General features: G+C 45.1%; 3 protein-coding genes across 6 annotated transcripts in view; 2 read left to right on the forward strand and 1 right to left on the reverse strand.

The window, feature by feature from the left end:
- Window positions 1-3313, forward strand: part of UBLCP1 (ubiquitin like domain containing CTD phosphatase 1) — a 78541-nt gene extending 75228 nt beyond the window's left edge. For all 3 annotated transcript variants that reach the window (XM_085871225.1, XM_085871227.1, XM_085871226.1), the window contains one exon: window positions 2057-3313. In XM_085871225.1, coding sequence (XP_085727351.1) covers window positions 2057-2084 — 28 coding nt within the window. In that variant the 3' untranslated portion in view covers window positions 2085-3313. The remainder of the gene's footprint in view (window positions 1-2056) is intronic.
- On the reverse strand, window positions 2404-10125 carry BCCIP (BRCA2 and CDKN1A interacting protein). Its single transcript, XM_085871228.1, has 7 exons — window positions 9932-10125; window positions 9706-9780; window positions 9524-9604; window positions 8244-8342; window positions 7694-7881; window positions 3734-3902; window positions 2404-3637 (listed from the first exon to the last, which is right to left on the reverse strand). The coding sequence occupies exons 1-7, from the start codon at window positions 10082-10084 to the stop codon at window positions 3467-3469; spliced, it is 936 nt and encodes a 311-aa protein (XP_085727354.1). The 5' UTR covers window positions 10085-10125; the 3' UTR covers window positions 2404-3466.
- Window positions 10126-11591: 1466 nt separating this feature from the next.
- LOC147033123 (cytoplasmic polyadenylation element-binding protein 2-like) overlaps window positions 11592-23458 on the forward strand; it is a 121600-nt gene continuing 109733 nt past the window's right edge. Inside the window, exon 1 of one of the 2 annotated variants that reach the window (XM_085871222.1) lies at window positions 11592-13278. In XM_085871222.1, the coding sequence (XP_085727348.1) occupies window positions 12049-13278 (1230 nt within the window). In that variant the 5' untranslated portion in view covers window positions 11592-12048. The remainder of the gene's footprint in view (window positions 13279-23458) is intronic. The other variant, XM_085871223.1, reaches the window with a different exon arrangement.

Raw genomic sequence — 23458 nt, forward strand, 5'->3', positions numbered from 1 at the left:
CATCATAGAATAACGTCGGAAAGACGGTCTTTCAAAAGAGGCATCTTTATGATTAAATGGATACAAATTTTTGTTCAATTAAATTAGCTTTCCAACCAATAAATCAATTATTACCTTTGACAGTACCATTATTATTATTATTCTGACAGTACCAGACAGCAATAACCCATTAGAATTTAGGGTGATTGATACACACGGACAGACAGATGGATGCTTCTCTTTTGTGGACGAGCACATTATTTAAGGGTGATTGCGTCACCACCCCACCACAGAGACACACACACACACACACACACACAACCTGTGGCCAATTACATTTTCAATGAGTAAACTTACCCATGCAACTCTGATCGCTTTTCGCTCCCCGATCATGCCATCACCAACTTCACAGAAATCTGTCACGGTGGCCTGCCCAACTCAAGTTTAAGAGAAAACAAGTCTGAAGACGACGATGGTTCACGAGCGGTATTTGACGATGTAGATTGTTTCAGAAGTCAAGGATGAGACAATGTGATGATGTTTGACCAAGTTATAAAAATGATCAACATGATGTGGTACGAGTGACGGGTTATTAGCTGCAAAATGTCGAAAAGCCGGTTTCGTTCAACAACTTAAAAAATTTGACCTTTGCATAACCTTTAAAGGTCACAAAACAATGTTGTGGACATTAAAATAAGGAAACAGGATACGTGATATAGCTTATTGGAGTTACTTCGTCAAAGAAGGTCGAAAACCCGGTTCGATTCCCACAATTTTGAAAATTTGACCTTTTGTTTACTTTAAAGGTCAAGGATTATGACCTTTGGTGCAAAACTTCCTCCGGAACATTCCAGGAACAATATAACGTCATATAAGCTATATGGCATTTCACACTCCTCGGATTATCCATACTTTGATGAAATCAGCGTAAAAACAAACTTGAAGGGGGCGCCACGGGCAAGGTGTTCAAGATAGAGAAAAATGGTTTCAAGAATTTAGGTGGGGAATGACCTCAAGATTATGCATAAAAAATATTGTCATCCCAGCTCTCAAAGTTTGGGTGGTCGTATGATTATTATGTCAAAATTCGCAATTTTCTAAGTTCGTGACCTTGTGACCTTGGGCCGAAAATGAAAAATCGAGCTCCATGGGGCTATGCAGGTGCCATTGGGCTTACCAAATACCGAAACCCTGTCAGATTTGACAAACCCCCAAGGAGAAGATGCAAATTGAAATCGGCTACCCCCTAAAAACATGTATTTTTGGGCGTGGCTCCGCCCATAATGGGCGCACCACGCCCATTCTCAGGAAAACACAACGAGATCATGATGTAAACCTCCCACCAAAATTTTATCAGGATCGGATCAAAACCCACGGAGCTATGCTCGGGACAGACAGACAGACAGACAGACAGACAGACAGACAGACAGACGCACAACAATAACGAATATAGTGGTCACTTATTTTTTTTGTGAACCAATAGTCAGAAATAATAGCAAGGACCTGCGTAACAACGTCCATGGTAAAAGTGTTTCTTGAGAGAATGCCACAGTTATTTGCGCGGTGGAAACACAACAAACCGTTGGGGCTTATCTTTACAAGGCCCATAATGCCTGTCAGCTCAAAATCCTTTTAACTATCGCTTTGGTCATTTTACACTGAAGGGAAAATGTAGAGGGCAGCCATGGTGATTGTGAATATGATAGCTCCAAAGATGTCTTTGACTTTCCACAGCAGTAAGCAGCAACATGCTGACCATAGTATAGAAATTGTGGGTAGAGTTAGGCAAACTATCCAAGCAATGGGTGGAGCCCAGATGGACGCACATCTCATTTTGTAGTATACATGATGAGCAATTGACAATGTCAATAGCACCAACAAGAAATCTGTTACCCTTTTGTCCCACTCCCCCAATAAGACTTTCAATATGCACTATACAACTACAGAATATGCTATTTTATCACAAGTTGTACAATCGCAAATCCCTGCAAAACAATCGCCCACAGCTCTGCTTCTGTCCTTTCGAAGATTGTTTCTCGTTTTTGCCACACATTCAACTTTTACTTTGCTTTGGCAGGTATTCATGCAAGAATGAGGAAGATTAATTTACAGGGGCTGAACATCTGCACCATCAAGTAGCTTCCACCCATTCAACCTCTTCTAACAACCTGTGAGAACCTCAATGGGTCTGGTCGTCTTGTTCAGATTGCACTGATTACACAGTTACAAAATTTTTATTTTCTTGCTTCGTTCTTCCACCTATCCTTGGTGCAACAAAATGTCTCGAATTAGATTTTGTTTTACGAGACATCGAATCATCAAAGTGCTTTTGTTCTCTTACGAAAACGTATCCATGTTAGTGGAGAAAGGAGGGGGGTAGAGTCTGTCTGTAAATACCATGTCACCCATCCCCAAGCATGCTACTTTCAGGAACTAAGATGGGTTTTTATTGAAAAGTTCACCATGGTTCACTGGTTATTTAAACAGGTTGTCCATCCAAAAACGAAAGTCTATCATTATTCAATCCACATTGTTCCATTGATAACCAGAATTGTTTTTCAATACTCCAATTTTAACTTGCATGATTATATGTGATCAAATGGCGATTCTTCAACATTTAATCTCTTCGATCAGGAATACATTTTGCAAGCACACAATGTGGTATTGTGTACTTTTCAATTGCACTCCTTAAAGGCTAATGTACGCGACAGGAAATCTGATAACACAACTATATATATTCTTCCTCAAAATCGATTCACGTGGGGTGAAGCTGATTGGTACCAAGCCATGTCTCCATTCACCACCATTGACATCCCTATTCACACAACCCTTCCATACCAAAGTGAACTTTTTTTTTTTCTTCTGCTTTGCTCTTTCAACAAATCTGCTGTCTTTGAAAGTATCTTCATCCATCCACACATGCTCTACCACTCTTATCTACACACCGATCTTCAGTTTGTCCATCCTCCTATACAAGTGACTTAATTGTACAAACTAGACAAAAACTGTCTTACTATGAAAAAACTTTTTTTTCTTTCTTTCAATCAAGATTATCTGCAAAAATTGTACAGCCTTCCAAATGCTTGACAGGGATCATTTTTTTTTTAGCAATGCTGCCGTTTCCTTTGTAGAAAAACCTTTTTCCAGTCAGTTTACATTACAATGTAAATCACCCCTCCTGCTCTCTGCATTCACAATGAATGCGACATCATAGAATATGCATTGGATATGTCATTTGGCAACATGTTCTGTTACTGTTTAGTTTTTCAGATATGGTGTTAAGAGTCCAAAGTCTGTTCAAATGCAAGAATTAAAGTTTGAAGGTATTTCCAAAGTGTCATGCATCTCTATGCAAGTGGTCAGTTATAAAATCCACTTTTAAACCACATGTCCAACAATCTTACAAATTCAACACTCAACCATCATAACCTCCATTATTACAGCATTTACTCGCACTCATTTGGAGCCACATATCCTTCCACCCATTTCAACCCGCAAGCATTTCTGCCATGCCTGCCACGGCACTGGCAAGTTTGGAGATTGGTACCAGCAGCACATCCCGCCAAGGCTCCATGGTCGGATCGTCGAAGGACCAACGGCCACCGAGGTACGAGTCACCTTCGCCACGTACAGGGTAGCTGTACTTCATCTCTACTAGCTGCAGAGGAAAGGAGATTGAAACAGAGATCACAAGGAGGTGGGGGGCAGGTGGAGGAGTGCTGGTCTATCACTCATGATGTGAACCAAAACCTACCTTCTCAAAGGTCTCTTCCTCAACATTCAGGTAAGATGTCTCTGTTTTAGCCTTGTGGACATTCTTATGAGATTCTGCTCTGGTTACTCGGCAGGTTTTGCTAATCAACAACAGGTAATAACAAGAACCACAGTGACGGCCAAACTTCTTGGCATCTGCCAACTCTGATCTGGAATGGAGAAGGGATTCAATCGGCATCATTCCCTTTTAACAACTCAGACCATCAGGCCACAATTCCAAGATAGTCTCAACAGTTGAAAAAATATATTTTGAATCGTTGGGATTAATTGTCAATTACTGTTCAGAAATACCAGTAAAGTATAGAAAATATATTTGGCAAATATCTTATCTACATTTCATCAAACTCTTTCTTCCTCACATGTGGTGACTTCAATTGTCATAATACCAGTTGGCTGGGGGTGGGTACCTCTCTCCCCTGACATGGCACTTCAGCAAAAGACCTCTGTGACTCATTGAGACTGACAATCTGCCAACTTCCCGACCCGGATCTCAATCAATGGTACTCCATCTCTTCTGGCTCTGATTTTGAGCAATTTCCCGGAAAATATCTGCTGCTGTTCCTCCGCTCCAATCGGTTCATCTGGCCACATGTTTGTCAAAGTAGACATCTCTCTGGCTGTTATAAGAGAACCACCTCAGTGCCACTGAGTCTGGCATTTCACTCTAGCCAACTGACGGGACTTCAAGCAGCTCGACTGATCTCCCATCTCTACTTCCTCTGACATTAATTCATCCTGGGAATTCTTTCAAAGAAACTTGCCCTCTCATATGCACGGATTTATCCCATCTGGTCTTCAATTGTCCTTCCCATGGTACACTGAAGCTTGTGGTGAGACAGTTGTCCTGAAACAACGTGCCTTTGCCTCATGGAAGGCTAATCCAACTGAAGGCAATCTCAGTTCCTTCCACAAAGCTTGTAACAAGTGTGTCTACCCTCAGGAGAGCCAGAAAAACATCTTTCAAATCTCAAGTCTGAACTCTCAAACCTGCCTCACTCCTCCAAATCCTGGTGGCATCCAGTTAAAGTCTGTTTCTGGTGTATGTTCCCCCTCCACCCCCTCCCTTACCTCAAATGGCCACACAGCTGACACGGCACGTGAAGAGGCTGAATGCCGAAACTCCGTGTTTGCTTCTCAATATTGTCTCAAACCCATCACTTTCTGTATCCACCTTACCCAGCTATTCCTGGACTCTGTGTCCATTTCTCCTGACAAGGTGGAGAGCTTGCTGTCGAACCTCGACTCAGATTCTGCAACTGTTCCAGACGGCATCAGCCCACGTGCCCGAAAAATCTGCTCCTCTGCTCTTGCTCACCCTCTCTCTGTTCTATTCACCCTCTCATTTGCTCAAGGTCATCTGCCATCTGTTTGGAAATCAGCAAACATGACCACTCTGCATTTAAAAAAGGTGCAAAAACAGATCCCTGCAACTACATACCAATCGACCTTCTCCCAATCATCAGTAATGTTATGGAATCCATCATCGCTTGAGACAGACATTAAATCCTTCCTCTTCTCCAATGGCTTGATTTCCGATCATCAATTTGGATTCAAACCAGGTCACTCTACCCTGGATATGCTGCTTCTGCTCTCCCAACAATGGATGGAGATCAATGCGAGACATGAAATCAGAGCAATCTCCCTCGACATATCGTGTGCCTTTATGGTCTGGCACCCTGCCCTGATCAAACTCTTCCGACAGTATCCAAGGCCATCTCCATTCATGGCTCGAAGACTTCCTCTCCTGTCACAGTCAGTGTGTGGCCCTTCATCGAGTTCTCTCATCCCCTCTTCCTGGCCAGACTGGAGTTCCTCAAGGCAGTGTTCTGGGCCCTGTTCTTTTTCTGGTTTTCATCAACGATCTCTGACTCTGGAAAATCCTCTTTTTCTCTTTGCTGATGACCCCACCCTTTGCCATGCAATTTGTCATTCCTCAGATCGGCAAGCAGCAGCCTCTTCACTCTCTGCAGATCTGGATAAAATCACAAACTGGTCCAACACATGGAATATGTCTTTCAATCCTGACAAATCTCACACTCTCACGATGTCTCTCCAAAAGGGCAGTCGGGAACCCCCCCGCTGTGGAAACCAAGGCATTCAGGACCATTGGTATCTCCTGTGATGAGGCTGAGTCTTTGAGAGTCGGTCTTGGTGTCTGTCTCTGTGTCACACACACACCGTAGGCAGGTCAAGGATCTTTGTCTTCTCCCTTCTCCTCTCTGGCCTCACCCCCCCCCCCACCACTCTGTCTGAGATATATGTCCCCCCCTCATTTCCACAGGGCACTCAAGGTCCACCAGTAACCCCCTTCTGGTAAAACTACCAAAATCAATAATTACTGCTCACCTTCACCCTTTCATTCCTCTTTTTTCCTGCCTTTGGAATAAACTCCCACACTCTGTTCAATCCCATTCTTCTCTCCAGGCTTTCAAAACAGTTGTTCACCACCACTTATCTTCCCCCATCCAAAACCACGATCTTTTCTACCCCCGTTAATCTACCCCAAACCAACTTCCTTCAAATTCCCTGCTTTCCTTCCTGAAAGTCCCTGTTGTGTCCATCTTGCTTACCCTGTGTTCCCCACCCCATCCCTCTCTCTTCCACTGATCTCCAAATGTCTCTGTTCCCCAATGTTTTGTCCTTCCCTCTCCTGCCCCTCTTGTCATGTCCCCCTTCCTGTGCATTTGTTTTAGCTCTCAAACAAGCCTCGACAGTGTATACAAAAAAAAAAAATCGATAAAAGTGAGGTGTAGGTGTGTGTGTGTGTGTTAAGACTTTTTTATTTTATTTCTGTACAATTCCACACCCCTTGACCAATCCCACCAAATTTTGCATACGTGCTGGTAGCCACAGTCAGGTTACGGACGCGCATGCACGCACAGTGTTTGTCTGAAAATTAAGAAACTGACAAACATGGAAATAAGGCTTTGGCCCATCATTGCCACGGTGCACTCAGGTTAATTTTTCCTACTTTAAACATCGATCTTGTTGATGGTTTACAAAAGTCTAAATAACCAGAACTTGATCTTGTGACCCAGCTTGTGTGCACGCACGCACACACTTAATTGATCATTAATATGAAACCTCCTCCAGCTGTCAAAATAGTTGGGGGATGGCAGGGGAGAGATGCATTCAATTATACAGAATGCGTTTCTGGAAATAATTCATTTTGGCAAATAAAAAGTCAAAACAAATTGTTGTTCTGTCATAGCCCCAATTCTTACAATTTTGTGTGGTCGGTCAGTGAAGGTTTGGCCCAAGTCTTTAGCGAACCGTGTGATCCATCCAACTGTTTGACGAAGCAGGCGAGAGCAGGGATTTGTAATTTGTCCAGGGTGCTGGCTTTATGTACACCCGTGCACAAACCAATGCCATTAGTGATTCCCAAAGCTGTAAGCAGGTGCAGGAAGAATTTTTCATCATCATTAATCATGTCATGCCCTCGGCAGAGCTTGAGTTTTGTTATGGCAGTTATTGGGCTTCAATCGGGTTCAGGAAGTCAGGGCAGGAATGTGGAAGTTTTCCAGTCCAAAAAAAAAAAAGACACCATGGGGTTTAACATCCACCAACTAATGCTGGCAGATGAGACATCCGGTTTAATGTCCATCCGAGGGAAAGCACACAGATTTGTGAATCGCCCTCCCTGTGAAATGCCAGGATGACAGTTTAAAGCTGGGTCAGGATTCAAACCCAGGCTGGACAGTTTAGAGGTGTGTGTGTGTGGGTGTGTGCGTGTGTGTGTGTGTACTCCCCCAAAAGGAAAGAAAATCAAAAGCTACTTTTCTATTTTAAAATGAGTATTGACTGAATAATCTGTTCAACCCTTTGAAAATATCAATTTGAAGCTCATGAAAAAGCCTTAATCATAACCAATTCCAATGACCAGCACAAATCATACAACTTTGATCTCATTAATATACGGCATTGCTAAAGCCCTTACAGAAGCTGTTTATACAGAGGCAGAGCAGCTTGCGGTGGGACATTGAGAAACCTCTCAGACAGCAGGAGCCCAACAGGACGGCTCGCGTCGGTAAGAACAGCTTTGAGTCGGGCAGCAAGGCCCGGTGGATTGTGTGCCTCGCAGCGAGACACAAGGAAGCTGCAGAGCTGCTCCAGACAACCAGAACTCTGTAAAGGCAAAGTCGATGGCAACACAAGACATTTTATCCGAAAATGAACAGGCTGCATCCCTGTCCCCGTAGAGCACCGACACCTCCAAGATGAAAATAAACAAACAAACTTGTCTGATTGCCACAGCATCTTCAGTTACATATGGCTCGACCCTGTAACTGATTTGAAGCCAACTCAAGCGGAAACAGAAATTGCATCAAATTCCAGCCAAAACTCGATGCTGCCATTTGGTGGAGTGGTTTCCCACACCTACCAACTGCATGCATGACAACTCAAGACAACAGAACACAAACTGCAGTTTCTTTAAAGACAAATGTCAATCAATTTTGGAATGTTTTGACATGCACACCTGAACATACCTTTCTGTTTGCAAGAGAGATCAATGTTGTTAGACCAAACACAGCTCCACCATCATCATCTTCTTCCTCCTCCTCACTGTCTTCTGAAACCAGAGCTTGCTGCAAAAACAAACAATGACATAAAGGTACGTGAAAAGGACACGCTCACATTGCAATTTGTACACGACCCTCTTCTGGATTTGGGATGAACAAACTTTCCATCCACTCTGTTCGGTTATTCTTCTGGCCATGTTCTTCTCGAGGCCAATATTTCTGGCGAATGGGAGGAACTTCAATCTACTCTCTTGCAAAAGGATTGGACTACCATCTCCACAGCACACATCGACGTAAAGGGAGTACCTGGGAATACTTTCCCATGGGTCCATTCTCCCTCATGCATCAGTCTATCCCATGCTGCTCATAGCTATCCTATCCATCCTTTCAGCTCTGGTATACAGAATACTGTGGCACGGCAGTTGTTTTTCCTCAATGTTGAGAAAGCAGGCTTCTTGACTACATGACGAACAGCAACTTTGTCACTTTGTAAGGTTCGCAACAGGTGTCTCCATCCTGAGGCAAGCCACAAAATATCTAGTAATCTCAAGTCTTCACACTCTAACCACTCTTTCCTTAAAGTCCTGGTGGAACCTTTGTCAAGTCCATATCTGGTGTATGGTCCCCCTAACATCCCAGTCCCTCTCCTGTATAGCCACTCAACCTCTACTCAAGATAAGACGGTCTCAACGTGGTGTTTTCCTGCAACTCTATGGGCCGGTGCCATGTGTGGAATAAAACACCTTTTGTGGAAGATAAATCGCTCAACATTACTCGCATCTCCCAGGAAGGGACCGAAGCAGAAAGCACGCTGCTCTCACATCGCAGACACGTCTGACATGTGATTTTTACCGGCCCTCCGTCGATCTACCTCCCTCGCTCTTACAGGATGCATACACTCCTCTCATAACCACCTCCTACCGTAAACTCCCAAAATCCAGTGTTCCCAATTCCCACCCACCTCCGCTTTTTGGTTGCACTGTTCTCCCGTTTGTGCAACCGTCTTCTGGGACCTCAAGCAAGCAACATAGCACCGCCACCTCGCGTCGTCCTCCAACCCAACCCGTGATACTTTCTACTCCCATTAACCCTTGCCCGTTGCATCCGCTTGTGGCCCCACTCCCTCACGGTCAGCATGTCGTGGCATTTCTCTTCCATCAGGACAACAAAAGCACATCACGGCGAATCCGCTTCGAGAACAAGTCGACGCTGGGAAACTAGCACCAAAAACCCCCTCTCGTTCTTACCTTCAGTACACTGCCAATATAATTCTGTTGCACAATGAGGTCGGCCAACTCGGACAGGTCAACAGGTGCTTTGAGAAACAGCTGCAAAAAGAACATGCGCACTACGTCAAATCGGAGAACACGCGCACAGGGATGGGCGTGGTTTCGAGTGGGCGTGGTTTCGAGTGGGCGTGGTTTCGTACCTGACGTAAGAGCTGCTTCATGCCTGGGACGTCTACGTCTTGAGGTGCATGTGCTTCAAAGTCCACCATTACCTCCTATCGTAAAAGATGAAACACACAACTCACGTGGACATTTCATTCTCGGTATTTTTTTGATTCAACTTCCCGGCTCTGCATTTTACAACGTCAATAATAAGGGTCGATCCAAACCACGTGCTCCCCCCCCCCGCCACCGCCGCATACTCGCCCGTCCAATTTCGGAGTCACTGTTGCTTTCGTCCGAACTTTCCGCATCGTCGTTCTTCTCTCCCTCATCTCCTTCCTTCAATGGTCCCGTTTCCTCATCGCTCCGCTCCTCATCAGGGAGACCCAGCATCCTCTGTTTCCTCCGACTCGCCATGCCACTTTCAGCCGAAGTTATATGTATCAACGAGTCTTTCTTCAATCCTTATTATTTGTTTTTAAATCGTTCGTTTTATTTATTTATTTTTTTAATTCGAAGCGGTCGCCCATACATGTAACCGTTTTTAATAAGATAAATAAATGGTGCACTACTAATTTGTGCTCAAATGTTAATACACCGCCTCAAAGGTAACTCACAGATACGTCGTTAAAAACGACTCGCTGCACATATTAACTTTTAAACATAATAAAGTCGTACATAAGTATTTAAAACAATATTACATTAAAAAAATATATATATTTTTTAAATGGAATTACAACTTCCGTTACAAGCCCCGCCTACATCCTTATGGCGTTTAAAAATCGATCCGTTGAATTATGTTTGATACATATATAAATATATATAAAACATACGCACAACATACTTTTTTTTAATACAATTACTTTTTGAAAGGTATTGGTCATAACTTTAGCTTAAAAAGAATTTTTTTTTTCATAAATTCATTGTATATATAATTTATATTCTAATAGTCAATTCATTGTGAGATACTTTTATATTTACCCTTTTGGTGAGGCAGTATTAAAAGCGATCGTGATTTCCTCGTCACCAGGTTAGTGTAATATGTTGGAGCTCATGTGCATCCTCTTAAAAAAAAAAAAGTCGAGTCACTTTGGGGGGGGCGGGACCAAACTTCTCAGCTGTTTTAATTTTATAGAATGCGAATGCCCTGAGGGTATAATTACTCACCTTGTGTTACGTTCACGTTAGGTATTTCCGCCCTCAAGGCGGGATGCATTTCGTAAATGCCTGGTAGAAACCATTGAAGTGCAGCCGATTGCTGTTTGCCAAATCAGGGTTCCCAAAACATTGACATTTATATTATTTTATGCATTAATATATTTACAAATCCGTCGTTATGGCGCCAATATTTATCTCGCCGTGCCATAAGTAATAGTTTGCGAGCAATCAGCCATATTACATGTAATATAACATAGCAAAGTCAAAACGATATACGTTGACCTTTAAAAAAAAAAAAAATATTATTATGAGATGTTTGGAGTGCAGTACTTTGGAAGTTTGTGGAGATTATTCAGTGAATCGGTTTTTAATTGAGCGGAAACTACTCGAAACATCATACAGTAGTCGTACGCTTCACTGTCATGGAGAGTTTACCTCAGGAATCACCGAGACCCCCTGGTACACGCAAACACAGTCGACCTGACACTTTCTGGATAATCGACAAGATACACGTCAGCTTCCTGTGGTACAGGATTAAAAACAAAACATAAAATAAACGTTTCTTGGAGATCGGTGATCCAATGACCGGAAGTAGAAACAAGCGGGGATACGTGTGGATGACATTGAGGAGATATTTATTTATTTAGTTATTGTTCGATTCCGGTTGTTTTTTTTGCTTTGTTTTTTTTTTGCTCCAGTGGCGATCCGATTGATTTTTAAGGCTCAATGGAATCGTGGTGTTTGTTGGGGTCGTAGAGGAGGAGGGGGGGGGGGGGTGAAGAGCAATCCGGGAAGCCTGGAAGAGTGGGGTGGGGAGGTACGAATCGGCAAGGTGAGTGACCTGATTGGTCGCGCACGAGCCGAGTCGTGACAGCGGTCGACTTGAGGTGAGGGGGAGCTGAGGTGAGTGAGCAGATTCGGTGAGGCGCGAGCACGGTGAGGGTGGAGGAGCCCGAGTGTGCGGAGAATGCGCTCCCTCGGCGTCGGCTCGCGCACGCTCCTCTGAGGTGAAGATAATCCGTGAGGTGAAGGTGCGAGGGGGAAGGTTTTTGTTTCTCCCTCTTGTTATTGCTACCACTTGACGCACAACCTCCATTTAAATCCTCACAGATCAAGCTGTCCCCCCTACCCCTCATCCCCATATATCCCCCCCCCTCTCAACTCCGGACCCTTCCCCTTGAGCGGTACGTGTCGCGCTTGGCCTCGAATCCAACCTCCCCGAAATGGGAGATTTCTGCCTAGCGCCAGAATTGGTATCTCCTTCCACGTCTGCAGAGTCGTCGTCGTCGTCGTCGTCGTCATTGTCGTCGCAGGAACGACCACTGAAAAAGGAACCGCACAAGCGACAGCCCGATGACGCCGGGCAGCACAAGCAACACATCGAGTCGAAGGGACAACAGCAGAAACGTCAGCAGTTCCAGCAGGAACGGCGAGGGCAAGAAGAACAGACGGATCAAGCGGAATTGAGGAACGAATCGCAAGGTAAAGAGGAACCCTCGGTCCAGCTGTCCCCGGAGTCTCCTCAAATCGAGTCTTTGGGACCCCGAGACGAGTCTCTGGTGGAGTCCTTGCTTCTGGAGCCACAACCGATCTTGGGCTTTGATGATGGACCTTTAGGTGCTGCTTCCGTGGATTCCTTTGATTCGTGGGGCCAACCGGTCCTGGCCAACAGTAAGGAGCCATCACCGACCTACGTGACCAACGGCACGGTCATCTTCACAAACTTTCCCGGCAACGGAGTTTTCGGGACCCCCTTCGCAGCACATCAACCGCCTGACCTTCAAGTGCAGCAACATCAACAGTTCCAACGACAGTCTCAAAAACATCTTCAGAATAGGCAACAGCAAGACCTTCAGGCTCATTACCCGCAACAGCAGCAGCAAGACCTTCAACCACATTACCAACAACAACAGCAGCAACAGCAACAGCAGCAACAGTCCCAAATGAGTCCTTATCATCAACAGCGGCTAAACAACCGACAATCGCAGCAGCAGATGAATCGAACTTCACCCGTTGGCTCTCAACCATGTTTCGGTCTTCAACAATTCCCTGGCCCACTGTCACAGCAACAGCAGCACCAAGAAGCCATAAAGGCGGCTGTGTCTGCTTGGTCACAGCCTTGGGTGGCCTGGAGTAGTGGTGGTGGTGGAGGTGGTGGTAGTACTAATAGTGTTGGTGATGGTGGTGGCTGTGTCGGAGGTATGACTTCTCTTGCTCCACAGTTAATAAGGAGGGGTCTTCAGCCTGCCTACTCCATGGTCTCACCCCCTGGCTTGCCTGCAATGGGTGCTGTGGTTTCTTCATTGGAAAAGAATTATCAGGTCTATGGCGGTGGCGGCGGTGGTGTTATTGGTCAACCGAAGTTTGGTCGGTCCTTGTATGGGAAAGGCTGCTGGGTGGATGACAATGCATACACCTCGGATGGGAACACCAACACACTTTTACCTTTCCAGGTTTGTCTTCTTAACATGGACATTTAAAAAAAAAAATTATTCCTTCATGTCATTTTGGTCAATTTTGACAATCCCTCGCCTTTATTCTGTGCTGTAATTGTTTTTGATTTGTAACATCAATAATCTTAAACTTTTCTGTGTGTACGTTCATCCTATCTGTCTTTATGTTTGTGTTGAGTTTGGAATTTTATCTTGAATTTTGATGCCAGTTATCCAAAGTCAATCATTTCAGTTTGAATAGGTACACAGCAACATGAAATTGTTTAAATGTTTTATATATATATATATATATATATATATATATATATATATATATATATATATATATATATATATATATATATATATATATGTTGTACATGTACACATTCTGCAATGATCTCAGGATCATTATAGAATGTGTGTAAATCAAGTGGAGGACAAGGGCTTTGGGAGACATCAATGTACTCTGAAAATGAATTTCAAGAACATCAGTAAACGGGCCGTTAAATAATGCCGATCCTTACCGTGATGTGTAGATTCCAGTAGATCTGAGAACGAACAATCTATATCACTGTAGATCTGTGTGCGGACTCACTGACAGAGAAATTAACATAGCTTGATTCTCTGATCCCTTCAGGAATGGGTACAACAGGTGGATGAACCGAACAATTGACGAACACATTTGGTATAGTGGATTTGAACCATACATCATGAATCGAGGGTTCAGATGGGAACATACAGACCAATCTATTTTAGTGATTTTTTCCTTGTTTTATTTTGAGGTTTTCATTAAACAAATTGAGTATCCTTGTGCCTTCCAGTGCTTTAATTTTCTTGTGAAAAGGCTGCGATAGATCTTTCCAAATGTCTGGCATCTTTGTATTCGGTAACCTTATTAACCAACACAACCGAAGTGAAAAGTGGGGTTGAGCAATTGGTTCATGTCCGTCAGTCTGTTTGTCCACAAACGTCAGCTTATGATCGAGGAACAATGCAATTAAAATCAAATGTTGTAGTTTGAACACAAATGGGAAAATAAACCTGTCGTTTCACAGTATTGTCTCTGAATTTGTCCCAATCGTGTAAGTGCAGAGACAAGCGAGATAATATTGTTGTGGTTTCCCGTCGACTGTCACGAGCACGACCCTCAATGGAGCGGTGGTCGCCTCGGCTCGATCACCCGAAATGTCAGATCACCGGCCCAGAAAAGTCCGGGTCGACGGTTCCTGGTTATTTTGGACCGAAATACACCAATGGGGAGATCACGTGGGGTAGGGTTAATTGCCAACTTCAACTTACCTAAGTACCCACGTGATCCAGCTACCGGGGTACTTCACCCTCGGCGGAACTCGTACGGAAGCGAGCCGCTTAAGCGGGCCCGTTCCGTGTGCGTAGCCGAGCGGTGGTATCACCAAATTCCGCCGGCCCGATTATCTTGTGACCCTGGCAATGGCTGACTAATCCCTCACATGCACGGCATGCTCAGCCAATGAAGAAAGTGACACGACGAGCTGAGTACATTTAACAATTGGGGTTTTATTTTACAATAATAATGGGGAACGAGGGAACACAAAGAGCAGAACTAAACTGAATACCAGGCAATGCACGTATGTACAGGACACAAAGCACTTAACAGTTTTCTACTTGTTCAGACTGGCGCCACAAACAGACACACGCACACGCAGACAGCGATGGTGACAATCGCCTTTATTAATACCCCCAGCTCGGAGGGAAGGTGAGCTGGAGGTAAGGGTCTATCTTAGACCTGGTCCTCGGCACCGAACGGGACCCCTTGCATGATCCGGAAGATCCAAGCTGGCGAAGCCGGCAGGGCGCAGGCTGGTGGAAGAAGACCCTCCGTCCGCAGACGCGTTTCCGAACTCGTGCGCGACCAGGATGGTCGGAGAACAATGCGCAGAACGCGCCGAAGAACAATGCGCTGAACGTGCCAATCCCCGAACAGAACGCTGATGAACAATACGCAGAATGCGCCAGACCAGAACGCCAGGGTAACGACACCATGCATCGACAGGGGAACGACTCCGCGAGAGCAGACCGCGCTATTTTTATCTCCCCCTCTTCGAAGGGTGGGGGGGGGGGCTAACAGCCTCCTTGCAACTCCGCCCTCTCCCGTCGCGGGCCCGGATTGGCTGAGTCGCGGTCACCCCACCCGCTGCACGCCGATTGGTCGAGGGCCACCGCGTGGCTCCTCCCTAAACTTTGCCTTTTCCACACCGGACGACCTTCTGCGCATGCACCCTCGTCATTCCTCTCATTCGCCAAAACGGGTGGCAAACCCCCCAATTGGCCAGGTGGCGTGGTGACGGGAGTGAAGCGAAGGTGTGGGCGATGCGGTGCGGTCAGTGGTGGAGTCGATGATGTAGTTGGTGGTGTAAAAAAATAACTAAAAGAAACCTGACTATTAAAACAACTTCACAGCGCAGGAACATTTAATTACCCATTAGACTAGGGTCGGGACCCTAAAACTGGCAACATGTACTTACCGAAATAACTGAGCTAAAGGACCTGAATGTTGAGTGCGATAGCTTTCCAAATCCGCAACAATATTTTTATTCTTCTGCCTGTGTGGCAGTCAAACAAGATTGAAAATCATTCCAAACAGGAGACTTATTGTTTTTAAGGATGTCATAAAGAACACAAACAACAGGCACAAACAGCTAATGTAATGTGTAACACAATAAGGTGGTGTAATAGTCATTGCATCAATGACAGTAAATTCCAGAATTACTTTTTACATGGTATTTACAATTTTTGTTTTATTTAAATTGAATTATACATTTGAACACTGCAGAACACAAATCGTCTTATCACTTCCAATAACCTCCAGTTTTGCAGTGCTTGAACATGTTAAATAAGGTGGTGTATAAGACTGCTTCAGTCATGCGAAACTGGCATGAAAAAGATCTTTAATATCATTATTTTATGTAAATTGAAGGACTGTATAGACTTGTACACTGCATGGGGTAATGTGTTCTATGAACTCTCTAGTTAGATCTTTAAACGTTTTGATTTCCGTTTGTATGGTATGATCGTTCACCAACAGCATCGTCGTTGCTAATTCTGCACCGAAGTTTTTCAGGTCAGTCCAGAAAAGGAAGAGGTTACTTCATCCCATTGCCATCTCAACCCAAACTTTGTGGAGTTGAATGAGGCCTCTTCGCACCTCAGTACACATACACCTCAGCCTCGGTACACAAACTTCTCAGTTCTGCCACCTAAGCTCCTGCACTCATATATAAATGCATACAGTAAACCCTTAAACACAACAGGGGTTAAGTTCCTAGAAAATGCTGCAATATTAAAAACTGCGATAGTTAAAACCACTTTCTTATGGGAATAAGGGGGTTTGGTTCCTGGGCTTCAAGAAAATATTGAGGTAGGTGGGTGGCAGCCAACAATAAACATATCACAATTGAAACTAGAAGGGCACTCGGTAGAACTCATTCCTCCACCTCGCAATTCCTGTTTCACGAGAACATATCGGGCCCAATACATTTTTGAAATGTCTCGCTATATACCGTTTTTGGCCCGATCTCTCAATGGTGAAGAATCACTTTTAGAATTAAATAATCCTCATATCCAGATCCCGATTCAGATCTTCACTAATATCGAATCAATTCGTCATTGTCACACACCCAACCTGTCCACCACGTTGCATCCGAATCCATCCACAACTTTTTGAGATATGATGCTACATATTAGTTAAGCCCTATTTCTCAATGGTGAAGAATCATGTAAAAAAATTATCGGATCCACATTCGGATCTTCACCAACATTGAATCAATTCGTCCTTGTCACTCACCCAACGTGTTTACCAAGTTTCATCCAAATCTGTTCACAACTTTTTGAGATATCGTGCTGTGTATCGTTTTTGGCCCTATCTCTCAATGGTGAAGCATCATTTATTGCCTGGTGTTGGCTTAATGGTTTGGGTGGTGGGCTTGAGATCCTCGAATCCCACTTGGCTGTTGAATTGATGCCAGGTGGGGTTGACTCTGCCGGTCATCCTTCCGAAGTCGGCAAAATGAGTGCCAGCTTGCTGGTATCTTGTGGCGGAGTGGGGACCCGTACAGGATTGTGCGCAATAGCCAAGGAGACTGCTTCGGCAGCACCAATGCTCTCCACAGAGTATAGTCCCAATGGATGGATTTCATTTTGAATTTTAGGGGGCCTGGTGTTCCCCTCTCATCCGAATTGCGCTCTTGGCACCACTGTTACGGTCGTGCGGTCTTTGAAGACTCTCCTTCCCCCGACGGGTAAGGGTCTAGAAAGCCCCCGCTTCTGCCGCTTAATTTGGGTGTGAATTGGCATCTCAGACACGACTGTGGCAAATCTGCCTGACAAGATTGGCCGAACGAGCCTGTCGGCGATCTACTTTTAAAGCCCTTTAGTTTGAACCCAATCTGCCCATCTAACGGGTTAATTTGCCAATTTGCTTTGCGATTATGAAGCCTGCTCCCCATGACGACACAGGAGTCCATCAAAAGGGATTTATGATTTCTGGGGTAAGAAGAAGAACTTGGCCACAGTGCAGTGATCACAGACTAACAAATAAATAATAGATCAATAACGCAGCACGTCCTTGGGACCTTGTTGGCAAAAACAACGATTGCCTTATCCACTCATTGGGGGCACACGGGACAGAGAGTTAATGAGACGGGACAAAGGGAAAAGGAAACTTGCTCCACGCTCGATGCATGGGTCTTTTCTCCGGATGCGCGGCAGACTGGTCCGGGGTTGTCCCTGCTCCTTGCATGCCGGTCCAACCATGTTGCAGCGCACCATGCATCACAAAGCACACAAACCACTTGCTGAAAAAGCACCATGAAGTGAGCAGGTACCGAGAAGCCCCAGAATAAAATGCAACAACCCTGCACACCGTGGTGTATGCACCTTTTATAATCTCTCACGGGACGTATCTGAACACCCATGGCAAATTCCCATTGGTCAACATGGCCTGTCAGGCGATGATTGGCAGGCAAACGGGGAACTTGCATACCCCTGGTGTTCATTGGCTTTGAGTGTGCCAGATGCCCATATATGGTCACATAACCAGTATGTCTCGACCTTTGGCCCAGTTGTGCTACTTTGTTGAGCCTGGTGTGGATATCTGCCTTGATGGAAATTTCCACACAGACAGATCTTACAATTGGGAAATATGGAAGAATGTAGGGAATCGAACAGAATGCACCACACCTTCAGAGATCAAAAGGGTTTATTTACACAATTCATATTTCCAATCACATACAGTACCTTCAGAAAGTATTCACACCCTTGACTTTTGTCACATTTTGTAGTGTTACAGCTGGAATTTAAAATGGATTACATTTTTTTTTTTGTCACTGATCTATACATAATACCCTATAATGATAAAGTTAGAACATGTTTTTCGAAATTTTTTACAAATCAAGTGAAAATGAAATACAGAAATATCAAATATACACAAGTATTCAGCCCCCTGAGTCAATACTTTGTCGAAGCTCCTTTGGGTATGTCTATCAGCTTTGCACATCTGTATTTGGGCATTTTCTCACATTCTTCCTTGCAGATTTGCTCAAGCTCTGTCAAGTTGAATGAGGAGCATCGATGAACATCAATGTTCAAGTCTTTCCACAAATTATCAATAGGATTCAAGTCTGGGCTTTGGTTGGGCCACTCAAGAACTTTCACATTTTTGTTCTGATGCCATTCCAGTGATGCTTTGTTTGTATGGTTGGGGTCATTGTCGTGTTGGAACGTAACTCTTCACTGCAGTCTGAGGTCTTTTGCACTCTAAAGCAGGTTCTCCTCAAGGATTTGCCTGTATTTGGCTCCATTCATTGTTCCCTCTATCCTTACAAGTCTTCCAGTCCCTGCTGCTGAAAAGCATCCCCATGGCATGATGCTGCCACCACCATGTTTCACAGTAGGGATGGTGTTAGATGGGTGATGAGCTGTGCTTGATTTCTGCCAGATGTAGCGCTTTACATTCAAGCCAAAGAGTTCAATTTTTGTCTTATCAGACCACAGAATATTTTGCCTCATGCTCTCATAGTCTTTCATGTGTCTTTTTGCAAACTCAAGGTGTGCTGTCATGTTCCTTTTTCTCACGAGTGGTGTCCATCTGGCCACTCTCCCATAAAGCCTAGATTTGTGAAGTGCTGCATAGACTGTTGTTCTTCCGGCAGTTTGTCCCATCTCAGCCACGGAACTCTGTCATTGTCAGAGTGGTCATTGGGTTCTTGGTCACCTTCCTGACGAAGGTCCTTCTTGCCCTGTTGCTCAGTTTGGTCAGATGGCCAGCTCTAGGAAGAGTCTGGGTAGTTCCATTTCCTAATGATGGAGCTCACTGTGTTCTTGGGAACTTTCAACACTCCAGAAATTGTTTTATACCCTTCCCCAGATGTATGTCTCCTCACAATTGTATCTCTGAGTTCTAGGGACTGTGCGACCTCATATATATATATATATATATATATATATATATATATATATATATATATATATATATATATATATATATATATATATATATATATATATGTGTTTCTTTCTAAATCATGTCCAATCAATTGAATTTGGCCACAGGTGGACTCCAATCAAGTTGTAGAGACATCTCGAGGATGATAAAAGGAAATTGGATGCACCTGAGCTCAGTTTGGAGTGTCATAGCAAAGGGATTGCAAGACATTTTAGCTTTCAATTTTTAATTAATTTGTAAAAATTTCTAAAAACATGTTTTCACTTTGTCATTATGGGGTATTTTGTGAAGATCGGTGATAAAACAATTTAATCTAATCCATTTTAAATTCCAGCTGTAACACAACAAAATGTGACAAAACTCAAGTGTGAATACTTTCTGAAGGCACTGTATGCACCTCACAATATTCAAGAACAAGCAAACATTTCTCTTACCCGTACATGGCACTCGCGACCCTCGGAATATCGGATATTTACAGTCATTTGCCATTTTTACGATATGGGTCCGTCAATCATCCGACAGTGATAGAGGTAGAGACGTAGTTGGGGAAAATGAGACAGACCCCCCCCCACCAACCTGGTGTCGCATGTCCCGCTTGGTGGTTGCACGCCTGAGGCTACTGTAGGATGCAGGTGTCCCCCATGACCATGGTGAATGGCGCCCTTGCACTCTGTTCTTTATTCGGTTGATGTCCTGGGACTGTGCCAAACACTGAAGGCCATGATGTTCACACCATGACACCCCCCCCCCCACCTCTCCCCTCAGTGTACTAAGATCTAACAGCAGCTTGTCCACGATGGCACGTCGCTTACCTGCCCGCCACGAGCTGTGCCACAATCCGCTGATAGGATCTGAGGGAACCCAAACGCGGGGAGCGACGACTGGAACCCCAGAAGAATCTCCCGCCCTTAAAAGAGCCAAGCCAGAAGCTCTTGAGCCACAACCAAACTACGAAAAGACCAACCCAAATTACGGTCGGTTCCCATGGGGGTTGGAGGGATTAGATGGAGACAGATGCGGGAAGGAAACATTCAACGCAATGGGCTGTCCAGGTTAGAAACATTATATGGGAAGGGGGTGGGGGGTACTCAGAGGAAATGGCTAACTCCCTTTAACCAACAAGATAACTCCCACCTAATCTAAACCCACAAATACAAGAAAAAAATCAAAACAGTTCATTTTCTTCTGTGAAAGATGTGGTGCATTTCTCAGGCTGCACATTCTCTCATTGTACACGTACTTGTACTTCTATATTGGGATATAATTTTTTAACGTGTGGTTTGGAGGGCGGATGTACTGAGAGAGTTCTCCTAAGTGTGTGCGATTAAGTCCATTAAGTCCATTATATTCCCCCGGTCTGGTACACCCTTTCCAAACGCAGTCTATTCCTTTGCCCTTTGTTTGAGATGGCCTGGAGTGCTGATAAAAATGGCTCACAGACCCATTTGCCTTTCAAGGTGAGTTTTCAGTCTGGAAGGTTCATAACAATGTACACAGTGGCTCACATGGCTGTCACAAAGTCTTCTTGACTCATGTGGTCTTTAACACTGTCTTCAACCCATGTGGCTCATAATAAAAATAATGACCCTTTTGGCCCATTGACCTTGAAACAATGACCCATGTGGCCTTAAAAAGGAAGTTTTTGGTCTTTATGGCCCACAGGAAAGAACAAAAGCAGGTGACACTGCAAAATGGTTCAAGGTCACAGCAGGTGAATGAACAATGGCATGCCTGGCAGTGAATAATGCTGTGGTAACTGGCTGGCAAGGCATAGGCAAGCGGTAAGTGGGGCCGGAAGATGTTTGCCGGCCTCGAATAGCACTCGCTGACTGGAGCGTGCGGTGACAGCAGGTAACCAGCTGGCTTCAGACCTAACCTAACCTACCTGTCCCACTAAACTAGTCGATTCCTAATGCTACTCTTCTTGCCCCTCTAAACCCTGCTAAACTAAACTGTCCCTCCCGGGGCCCACTAAACCAATAAACTATCCTATCTCTCAGGAGGAAGACCAAGGCACATAAAGTGGCAAAGATGATAAGGTGGCGTGCCTCACAAAGCTTGCCGGCTGAGTCCTCTGAAGGAGGGAGGTGGAGGGGGGGTGTGCCTACCCCTACACTAAAAATTTGGGACACAATGGGTCCACACAAAATCCAATTACCCCACCCTGTTTCTCCAGCGGCCACAGGCCACAGACATCCAAAATGATGCAAAGCTGGAGCATCCCCACTCTATTCTGGAATTATCAAAAACACTTTTCATTTACCATTAGTCTCCCTCTACAGTGGTTCGATACAACCAATTTACCCATCATCCCATGTGTTGGTGCTCTCACAAGTTTGGGCCTGACCCTCAATTTTTCCTTCTTTGCCTCCACACAATGTCGTGACTGGGCAGTGTGACTCCTAGGCCTACCCGCCTGCCTACTCTGGAATGTCGCCACTGAGCTACTTGCTCCAAGCCAAATTTTGGGGGAGCCCTCTCTGGCTTCCCTCCTGTGTACTTGGCACTGGCTGGCAGTTGGCGCCTCGAGTCCTCTCCCTGGGTATCCGGGCCCACAAATCTGGATCGCCTCTCAGGGTCCCATGGCTTACTCGACCCGAACCGCGATCTCGGACGTGAGTTCGGATGGTGCATCCATGAAACTTGCATTCTCATCCTCACCCGGGCTGACACACTCGGGCCACATGACCTCAACCTTGCTCGCCGGCAGTTTATCGAGTACTGAAGTGCATGCTTGATCGCACACCAGCAGTTCAGCATTGGCTGCGCACACCAGTGTCGTGGCAATGGATTCTGGCATGAGTGGTTCACCTGCGGCCTCAATCCCGAACCGCACACATAGGCACACACACCTCCTTGTTGAGAGTCCCTTCACAATGCCCACTCTCTCTCTATTTGTACCATTAATAACTCGTGTGTCTACGTACCTCATCCTGGTGGCAAATGCTGGCTCAGCTCTGCCATTTGGTCGCTCCACCGACCCCCGCGGCATGGATTCTTGTGCCGTTAACACCTCCGAGACCACATGTGCCCTGTACAAATTTTCCACCGCACATGCTTCAACCCTCTCTTTTTCTGTGCACTTTATTTCCTCCTGTGCTGCCCGTTTCTATTTTAAGTATTTGTTTCACATTCCAGCTCTATACTTAATCATTCATTACTTCTATCTCGCGTTCTGGCTTTGACTCACTTCTGTCTATCTCTACCTCCCATGGTCCCCTTTGTTCCTTAGGGGTGACAGCCCTTAGTGGCGCTGTCTCTGTCACCCCTTATATGCCTCTTAGCCCTGCTATTAATCTAACCTCACCAGTCACCCTCTCACACCACACACTCGCCACATCTCCCGCCAAGGTCTCCATTCTCTCCACCATTTGCTGTTGCTCCCCTCGCACAACGTCACTATTTCCATACAGGTCAATGCAAGCATGGAAACGGCCGTAAGCATGATGATAATGAGGTCAAGCTGCCCAGCCTTTGCCTCAGCTTTCCCAACCACCAACCTGCCCTGGCCAAGCCTCATGCTGTCCATCATAGCCATCATGGCATTTAATTGTTGACTTGTCGGGCTGTGATGGTGATGCAAGCCTGATGCTCCCTACTACTTGTTCTACCGTAGGGGGCACTGAAGTTGCTGTTCGGGAGGTGTTTTCAGGAGTAGCATCTGAGAGGGTTAATTCTTTTTCGCCCTCTCGGGGGGGGGGGGCTTCCTCTTCCATT

This window comes from Eptatretus burgeri, chromosome 2, assembly GCF_056783735.1.
Source record: "Eptatretus burgeri isolate ZD-2024b chromosome 2, Ebu_testis_v1, whole genome shotgun sequence".
NCBI classification, from domain to species: domain Eukaryota; kingdom Metazoa; phylum Chordata; class Myxini; order Myxiniformes; family Myxinidae; genus Eptatretus; species Eptatretus burgeri.